General features: G+C 39.9%; 2 protein-coding genes across 2 annotated transcripts in view; both read left to right on the top strand.

Moving 5' to 3' along the window:
• The window catches only part of LOC113817482 (transmembrane protease serine 9-like), a 7,992-nt gene extending 1,056 nt beyond the window's left edge, over positions 1–6,936 (top strand). The window contains exons 6-27 of the mRNA XM_070118157.1: positions 88–268; positions 370–509; positions 617–737; positions 1,343–1,504; positions 1,701–1,872; positions 1,961–2,048; positions 2,172–2,352; positions 2,450–2,589; positions 2,713–2,833; positions 3,178–3,303; positions 3,569–3,740; positions 3,887–3,974; positions 4,098–4,278; positions 4,380–4,519; positions 4,612–4,732; positions 5,045–5,158; positions 5,386–5,557; positions 5,655–5,742; positions 5,867–6,047; positions 6,149–6,288; positions 6,396–6,516; positions 6,680–6,936. Coding sequence (XP_069974258.1) covers positions 88–268; positions 370–509; positions 617–737; positions 1,343–1,504; positions 1,701–1,872; positions 1,961–2,048; positions 2,172–2,352; positions 2,450–2,589; positions 2,713–2,833; positions 3,178–3,303; positions 3,569–3,740; positions 3,887–3,974; positions 4,098–4,278; positions 4,380–4,519; positions 4,612–4,732; positions 5,045–5,158; positions 5,386–5,557; positions 5,655–5,742; positions 5,867–6,047; positions 6,149–6,288; positions 6,396–6,516; positions 6,680–6,735 — 3,006 coding nt within the window. The 3' untranslated portion in view covers positions 6,736–6,936. The remainder of the gene's footprint in view (positions 1–87; positions 269–369; positions 510–616; positions 738–1,342; positions 1,505–1,700; positions 1,873–1,960; positions 2,049–2,171; positions 2,353–2,449; positions 2,590–2,712; positions 2,834–3,177; positions 3,304–3,568; positions 3,741–3,886; positions 3,975–4,097; positions 4,279–4,379; positions 4,520–4,611; positions 4,733–5,044; positions 5,159–5,385; positions 5,558–5,654; positions 5,743–5,866; positions 6,048–6,148; positions 6,289–6,395; positions 6,517–6,679) is intronic.
• LOC113810655 (ovochymase-2-like) overlaps positions 1–10,000 on the top strand; it is a 23,719-nt gene that overhangs the window by 2,315 nt on the left and 11,404 nt on the right. The gene's annotated exons all lie outside the window — the stretch shown is intronic.

Raw genomic sequence — 10,000 nt, 5'->3', positions numbered from 1 at the left:
GAAAAACTGAATCGTTTTATCATTATTCTTCTCGACCTATATTTTCAAGATCAAACAACTAAACAATTGTAATATCCTTTGCAACAGATTGTGAATCATCCGTCCTATGATTCCAACACACTAGACAACGACATTGCCCTCATCAGACTCAAGACAGAGATCCAGTTCCCATCTGACAACAAAATCGCCCCTGTCTGCCTTCCAACTGCTGGTGAAATGTATGATAGTGTGGATGCCACAATCACAGGATGGGGAGCTCAACAGGAGGGTGGGTACTGATATTCGTGATAAGCCTTTTAAAGTTTTGTTTTATATCAGAGAATGATAACAAAAATCTTCCAACGTTGACTCATACAATGCATTTAACAGGAGGATCCACATCGGGCACCTTGTTCGAGGTAACAGTGCCCACCATGACAAACACCGAATGCAATACCAAGTACGGAGGAAGCATCACTGACAACATGATCTGCGCAGGCATTCCTGAGGGAGGCAAGGACTCCTGCCAGGTGTGTTCCTTCGTCATTCTTACCTTTTAAAGATACAATTTCAACTTCTTTTTTGATATATGACATTCCTTTCGATATATTTCACACAGTATATGTGAATATTACAGGGAGACTCTGGTGGACCAATGGTGGTGGAAGAAAACGGCAAGTGGAAGCTGGTGGGAGTTGTGTCGTGGGGTTATGGCTGTGCTCGACCTGATAGGCCCGGAGTCTATGCCAGAGTTACACGTGAGTAATTTGTGGTTAGCCATTGAATCAGTTCCTGTAGTAAAAAACAACTATCTTACGAGATTTTTATACAACTAATGCATCTCCTGGAAGATGAAATGTACCTCTCAGCTTAGGCCTGTAAGGGATACTTTAACATTTTTGCTGTCTATGACTGATATCTTGCAATACCACCAATGTTTCTCTTAAGTTATAAGAAGCTGAAAGTCGGTTATAAAAAAAAAAAAAAAAAAAAAAAAAATCTGGTGGGGATGTCGTATAATATAAGCAAAAGTCTGTTTGGTGAAGATTGCTTAATATTTTTGATCAAGGAAACATGCCAACCTCAATGCCGCTCCAGTGTCCATGTATGACGGGCTCAGCTAAAATGTAACCACTGCGTTGAGGATTCTTTGATTATGTTTCGGGTTGCAGTTATAGACTTATGCACTTGCGTTTATAATGAATGCATTGCATTCAGAAAATTTGGTCAGACTTTCTATAATTAGACTGGATACCATATATGAAGAGAATGTTAGAAGCTGAGTTCTTGTCAGTAATATTCTAATACGTTTTTCATCATTCTTTGTACGTACAATGAGATAATGATGACTATTTTCCATCAGAATATTTGCAATGGATTTCTGACTCAACAACCGGAGTCTGTGTCGATGGGAACACACCTGCTCCTACAAATGCCCCGACGACTGCCCCTACAACTGCCCCGACGCCTGCCCCTACTACTGCACCCACGCCTGCCCCAACTTCTGATCCTAATACTGATTGCCGTAAGTAAAGATAACAAAATCTGTAGTAATCTTCAAGGTATCATAATATTAAAAAGAGTCTTCAGCATTGATGAAATAACAGAAAACCTGCAGACAATAAGGAAGTTGATGACGGGTGGACAAACTTTGAAGTGTCCAGTACTCCATTTTCTATGAACTGGTTTTGCGAGTTTCCTCAATCACTTTATTCCCACAGCTGGATGTGGACAAGTCAACCGTGCCAACCGCATTGTTGGTGGAGTAGAGACGGAGGTGAACGAATATCCCTGGATGGTTTCTCTTGTCGACGGCAGTGGATACTACCACTTCTGTGGCGGTTCTATCATCTCCAGCCAATGGGTCGTCACCGCAGCTCACTGTGCAGTAGGGTAAGTAGATCCTATTGAAGTAAAAAAAGAAGAAAAAAAATCCCTTATTGTCTCAAATGCACTTCTCTATTCCCTATTATTATTGCAGCATGACCACCTCGGATTATGTGCTGGTGGGAGACCACAACCTGTACTCCGCAAGCGAAGCCAATTCTCAGTGGATGCAGATTGCTGAAGTAAGTTTAATGTCCTCGCTTCCTCATAGAATATTGGAAAAACTGAATCGATTTGTCCTTATTTTTCTCGACCTATATTTTCACGATCAGACAGCTAAACAATTGTAATAACCTTTGTAACAGATTGTGAATCATCCGTCCTATGATTCCAACACACTGGACAACGACATTGCCCTCATCAGACTCAAGACAGAGATCCAGTTCCCATCTGACAACAAAATCGCCCCTGTCTGCCTTCCAACTGCTGGTGAAATGTATGATAGTGTGGATGCCACAATCACAGGATGGGGAGCTCAACAGGAGGGTGGGTACTGATAATAGTAACAAGTTTTGTAAAAATATTTGTTTTATATTTTAGGGAAAGAGAATGTCTGCATTGGCTCATACAATACATTTAACAGGAGGATCCACATCGGGCACCTTGTTCGAAGTAACAGTGCCCACCATGACAAACACCGAATGCAATACCAAGTACGGAGGACGTATCACTGACAACATGATCTGCGCAGGCATTCCTGAGGGAGGCAAGGACTCCTGCCAGGTATGTTCTCCATTCTTGCTTTTAAGGATACAATTTTAACTTGTCGTTTTTGATATATGACATTCCCTTTGATATATTTCACACAATATGACATATTTCACACAGTATATGTGAATATTACAGGGAGACTCTGGTGGACCAATGGTGGTGGAAGAAAACGGCAAGTGGAAGCTGGTGGGAGTTGTGTCGTGGGGTTATGGCTGTGCTCGACCTGATAGGCCCGGAGTCTATGCCAGAGTTACACGTGGGTATATTATACTATGCCACTGAATCAATTCCTTCAATTCAATAACTTTCATGAGATGTATATCTATGTATATCAAAGATCCTAATGTGAAAGATGCACACCTCAAGCTTTCCTTAGAAGGAAGAATGTACCACTTAGGTTTTTCCTGTAAGAAACACTCGCATGTTGATTGTCTATGACCGACATTTTGCGATCCATAAATGTTTTTCTTAGGCCCTCTGGCACCACAGGAAGAAAGCTATCTCATTCAAAAAATTGTGCTCTTACTAGAAATATTTCGATATACTTTTCATTATTCCTTATATCTACAATCAGTTAATGAACACTTGCTTTTTCATCAGAATATTTGCAATGGATTTCTGACACAACAACCGGAGTCTGTGTCGATGGGAACACACCTGCTCCTACAAATGCCCCGACGCCTGCCCCTACTACTGCACCCACGCCTGCTCCTACTTCTGACTGCCGTACGTAAAAATAAAATCTGTGTTGATCTATAAAAAAAGCTAGAAAATCAAATAAAGACTACATAGAGACATTTGTTGTAATTGGGAGCGACGCAACAGTCTAGTGTTGATGGATTAGAGAATCATTAGACACTAAGCAAATTAATGGATGAAAGTTGATGATGACTGGACAATCTCCGAAGTTTACAGCACCATTTTCAAGCTGTCTTTTGTGAATATGGTTATGTGAGTTTGTTGTTGTAAAGATAATCACGTATTCCCACAGCTGGATGTGGACAAGTCAACCGTGCCAACCGCATTGTTGGTGGAGTAGAGACGGAGGTGAACGAATATCCCTGGATGGTTTCTCTTGTCGACGGCAGTGGATACTATCACTTCTGTGGCGGTTCTATTATCTCCAGCCAATGGGTCGTCACTGCAGCTCACTGTGCAGTAGGGTAAGTAGTTACTACTACTACTACTAATAAAAAAAGAATATATATATATATATATATATATATATATATATATATATATATATATATATATATATAATCCTCTTATTGTCTCAAATCCACTTCTCTACTCCCTATTATTATTGCAGCATGACCACCTCGGATTATGTGCTGGTGGGAGACCACAACCTGTACTCCGGAAGCGAAGCCAATTCTCAGTGGATGCAGATTGCTGAAGTAAGTTTAATGTCCTCACTTCCTCATAGAACATTGGAAAAACTGAATCGTTTTGTCATTATTCTTCTCGACCTATATTTTCAAGATCAAACAACTAAACAATTGTAATATCCTTTGCAACAGATTGTGAATCATCCGTCCTATGATTCCAACACACTGGACAACGACATTGCCCTCATCAGACTCAAGACAGAGATCCAGTTCCTATCTGACAACAAAATCGCCCCTGTCTGCCTTCCAACTGCTGGTGAAATGTATGATAGTGTGGATGCCACAATCACAGGATGGGGAGCTCAACAGGAGGGTGGGTACTCATATTCGTGATAAGCCTTTTAAAGTTTTGTTTTATATCAGAGAATGATAACAAAAATCTTCCAATGTTGACTCATACAATGCATTTAACAGGAGGATCCACATCAGGCCCCTTGTTCGAGGTAACAGTGCCCACCATGACAAACACCGAATGCAATACCAAGTACGGAGGAAGCATCACTGACAACATGATCTGCGCAGGCATTCCTGAGGGAGGCAAGGACTCCTGCCAGGTGTGTTCCTTCGTCATTCTTATCTTTTAAAGATACAATTTCAACGTCTTTTTTGATAGATATATTTTCGACAATATATGTTAATATTACAGGGAGACTCTGGTGGACCAATGGTGGTGGAAGAAAACGGCAAGTGGAAGCTGGTGGGAGTTGTGTCGTGGGGTTATGGCTGTGCTCGACCTGATAGGCCCGGAGTCTATGCCAGAGTTACACGTGGGTATATTATACTTTGCCACTGAATCAATTTCTGCAGTTCAGTAACTCAGCTGTCTCATGAGATATATATCTATGTATATCCAAATGTGAAACACACACTACTCAAGTTTTCCCTGTAAGAAACACTCGCATGTTGACTGTCTAATACCGACAGTTTGCGATCCATAAATGTTTTCCTTAAGCCCTTTGGCACCACAGGAAGAAAGCAATCGCAGTCAAATTTTTTTTTCTCTTACTAGTAATATTTTTGTATATTTTTCCTTATCCCTTGTGCCCACAATCAGATAATGAAAACTCGTTTTTCACCAGAATATTTGCAATGGATTTCTGACACAACAACTGGAGTCTGTGTCGATGGGAACGCACCTGCTCCGACAAATGCCCCCACGCCTGCCCCTACTTCTGAACCCAATTCTGACTGCCGTAAGTAAAAATATCAAGATCTGCAATAATCTACAAAATACCATACTAAAAAAGATCAAACAAAACATTTACATAGGCTTCGGCATTGATGAGCGAACAGAAAACCTGTTACTCAATAATGAAATGATGATGGATGGACAAGCTATGAAGTATCCAGCACTCCATTCATTTTCAAGCTGTCTTACCTTCCATGAAATGGTGTTGCGAGTTTCTTCTTATTCCCACAGCTGGATGTGGGCAAGTCAACCGTGCCAACCGCATTGTTGGTGGAGTAGAGACGGAGGTGAACGAATATCCCTGGATGGTTTCTCTTGTCGACGGCAGTGGATACTATCACTTCTGTGGCGGTTCTATCATCTCCAGCCAATGGGTCGTCACTGCAGCTCACTGTGCAGTAGGGTAAGTAGGGTAAGATCCTATTTAACTAAAAAAAAAAAAAAAAAAAAAAAATCTTATTCTCTCAAATCCACTTCTCTATTCCCTATTATTATTGCAGCATGACCACCTCGGATTATGTGCTGGTGGGAGACCACAACCTGTACTCGGCAAGCGAAGCCAATTCTCAGTGGATGCAGATTGCTGAAGTAAGTTTAATGTCTTCACTTCATCGCAGAACATTGGAAAAACTGAATCGATTTGTCATGATTTTTCTAAACATATTAAAAAAAAAAACAACTAAACATTTGCAATACATATCCTTTCCAACAGATTATGAATCATCCGTCCTATGATTCCAACACACTGGACAACGACATTGCCCTCATCAGACTCAAGACAGAGATCCAGTTCCCATCTGACAACAAAATCGCCCCTGTCTGCCTTCCAACTGCTGGTGAAATGTATGATAGTGTGGATGCCACAATCACAGGATGGGGAGCTCAACAGGAGGGTGGGTACTCATATTCGTGATAAGCCTTTTAAAGTTTTGTTTTATATCAGAGAATGATAACAAAAATCTTCCAACGTTGACTCATACAATGCATTTAACAGGAGGATCCACATCGGGCACCTTGTTCGAAGTAACAGTGCCCACCATGACAAACACCGAATGCAATACCAAGTACGGAGGACGCATCACTGACAACATGATCTGCGCAGGCATTCCTGAGGGAGGCAAGGACTCCTGCCAGGTGTGTCCCTTCGTCATTCTTACCTTTAAAGTTACAATTTTAACTTGTCTTTTGGATACGTGGCATTCATTCCTGTATATTTTACCCATTATATGTGAATGTTACAGGGAGACTCTGGTGGACCAATGGTGGTGGAAGAAAACGGCAAGTGGAAGCTGGTGGGAGTTGTGTCGTGGGGTTATGGCTGTGCTCGACCTGATAGGCCCGGAGTCTACGCCAGAGTTACACGTTAGTGTTCAATTCTTTTGGAACTGGTTAAGTTCTCAATAAGGCATAAAATAATTTCACTTGAAATGAAGAGATCCTTTCCTTCCAATAATGGCTAATATTTTCAATAATGATTAATATTTATAGGAAATTCTAATAAACGGTTCTGTTTCCTTCTCATCAGAATACCTTGACTGGATTTCGACCTCGACCGGAGGTGTCTGTCCGACGGCTGGTTAATCCACCCATTGGAAAGGTTGTCAGAAGCCAAAGCCCGGGCCAGGAGTACACTCTCGAAGGCACGGTGTAGACGAGGAGCTGGAATTGGATGTTTTCATTCCTGTCTTCCATGTTTTCTTTAGTTTGGCCAAGTTTCCTTTCTTTGCCCTTATTTCTGTTTCTGGATTTTCCATATCAGGAAATATTAAATTTGTGAATTGATTTGGTTGTTTTAGTTTTATTCCACACTGCAAACAACTATAACAGTGTTTGGTAGAACACGAAAGTCCAAAGCGTTTGGAGTTTGGCTGATGACGTCATTGCTCGTGATAAACGCTGATTGGCTGATGAATGCATTGCGAGAAACTATTGAACACCTCATTTCACACAATACACAATATACAAGACAGGAATCTCTCTCTTTCCTCCCCCTTCTCACCTTTTCTTTCTCCGTGTCTTTCTCACTTATCCTACCTCTCTCTCTATATCTCCCTCCCCCTTCCCTACCTCTATCTCGCCCCCCTCTCTCTCTCTCTCTCGCTCTATCTCTTTTTCTCTTTCACATATCCAACCACCGCTTGCATCTCTCATTTGTCTCAAGAGAGTTGATACAATGTTAACAATCCTCTTCAAGATGGAAACGAGACAGGACCTTTCTTTTTTTTAAATTATGTATAGTGAGCACATGGAGCACAAAGTACATAAATCCACCAGCACTTAAAATTTTGTGTCACGGACATTACCCTGGTAACTATTTACACGTATTGTCTGTTTACAGTTGCGATATATAACCCCGGCGACCTATAACCCAAACCTCCTCCCCTTCCCATTGAAATTCACCCAATCAACTCAAATCAACTCAAATTTACTCATACCGACTCCCAAACAATAGTCATAGAGCAAAAACCTACGAAAAGTCAGATTCAAGAACTTCCATGTGAAGCCGCGGCCAGTGCAGATACACGTTTATGCCAAGTAGCGCGTTTTGAGGATTCTAGAAAAAAAGGACGAGGTAGGAACATCAAACTTTGGGTTCTGAACCTAGGCGGGCCAATGTTCAAGAGTATCCAGTTTCATTGGAATCGGCCCAAGAGAAGCCGAGATACAAGGGGGGTCCCACCCGATCTTAATTGGGACGTATATACATTCATACATACAGAGGTACGACAAATTTAGAAAGAAAATATCTCGAGAACGGAAATAGATAGAGAGATGGTTGACCACTCGTTCGAAATCTTTTATAATCGCGCACGTTTTCTTGAGGTAAGCGAATCTGTCCCTCTCTCCCCCGCTCCTCCTGTCTCACTGTCCCCCTCCTTCTCGTAGAGCAGATAAGGTATGGGGGAGGATGGGGATAGATATGTATATGTGAATGTTTGTATGTATAATGTATATACATACATACATATACATACAAATGTATGTTTATGAATATATATATATATATATATATATATATATATATTATATATATATATATATTACATATATATATATTACATATATATATATTATATACATTACATATATATATTATATATATATATGTATATTTTATATATATATATATATATATATATATATATATATATATATATATATATATAAATATATATATATATATATAAATATAAGAGAGAGAGAGGGAGAGAGAGAGAGAGATGGATATAGCCATAGCTATATATATATATATATATATATATATATATATATATATATATATATATATATATATATATATATATATATATATATATATGTATGTATGTATCAGAATTTATAAGACTATTTATAAAGGTGTTAATGATCAATAAAAGGTGATGATGATTCACCAGGTGGTGAAATAGAAACTGTTTTAAGTAAAACTCATTAGTGTTGCATCAGTTCAGCAGATAACGCTCTGTGATTGGTCGATTTTTTTCCGAGTCAACGCTGATTGGTCGATCGAGCCGTTCTTTTAGGAAATGAAGCCCTACGACACCTAGGATAGAAAATACGGACGTGACGGTAACGAGACCCCTGCGCTCTCGTTGTCTGGCGTTTGAAACTGGGTCGTAACGTCGCTAGTTGAGAAATCGTTGATAGTTCTCGTAACTATTACGAGAAACTGCGTTTACGAGAGAGTTTAGTAAATCCGGCCCCAGGGTGCTAAATAAAGGTCTAAACAAAACAAAACCCTACGGGATTCCAACCCATCTTCCGGTAAAATCTACGGAAATTCTAATCCCAGTAACAATCATACAATGCGTCCTTTCAGGGGTAATTTTCTGCTACTCACAGAGTGCTCTCCAGGCGCTGAACACACTAGACAAAGGTACAGGAAATATTGCAAATGACATAAGGGTAAATGTGTATCGTGCAAAAGAACGAGGCCATGATATACGTTTTGTGTGGATACCATAGCATGTTGGAATCCCCAGGCATGATCACGCTGACCGCCTAGCAAAATCAGCATGTGACAAGCAAAGTGTGGATATAGATCTTGGAGTACCTCTTGCTAGGATTTCACACATAATTAAAACTTCCTTCAAAGAGGACTTGTCTGACTTTATTAATTCTCAACGGCCTGAAAGCTGTAGCATAAAGCACTATGACCGGTTTATGCAAGATGTATTCATCTACGGTTTATACAAAACAAGAACAAGACAGTGTGATATTGTGACCGCAAGAATCAGGCTGGGATATAGATTGTACTGGCAGGTCAGTACAGCCTGTAATGTTGAAGAAACTAAGTGTAAATTATGCAATGAAGAATATAAGCGAACACTTGTACATTATATCTCAGAGTGCCACGTAATACAGCCTTTCAGACCACCTAGCATGAGGTATGGAGAACAATGTAACTACTTCATATCATCTGATGTCTTGGAAGATATAATTATGTTGTATCCTAAATTTGGAATGTAGTATCACATGACCACATATCAAATGTTACATTGCCTTTCCACGCCCAAGCCGTATGCCGGCTTGATAGATGAGTAGATAAATTACATAAATTACTGATTGTTCTTTTCTTTTAAATGATATGTTTTAGACCGTAATAATTTTATGATCTAGATTTACACTGTAATACTATTATATAATGCTTTGACCATGCATCAAATGTACCACAGCTTGCCCACGCCTGTGCTGTTAGCCAGGGTGGTAAATAAAGGACTAAACTAAAAAAAAAAAAAATCTACAGAAATTCTAATTCCAGTATTAATCATACAACGCGTCCTGACCAATCAACCGACCTAAATCCATGTCACAAATGTTATTCAATCTAAGTTTATGTGACTAGGTG

The sequence above is a fragment of the Penaeus vannamei genome, chromosome 41 (genome assembly GCF_042767895.1).
Source record: "Penaeus vannamei isolate JL-2024 chromosome 41, ASM4276789v1, whole genome shotgun sequence".
Taxonomy (NCBI): domain Eukaryota; kingdom Metazoa; phylum Arthropoda; class Malacostraca; order Decapoda; family Penaeidae; genus Penaeus; species Penaeus vannamei.
Note: the sequence above shows the minus strand (reverse complement) of the source record. Positions and strands in the feature narration are given on the sequence as shown.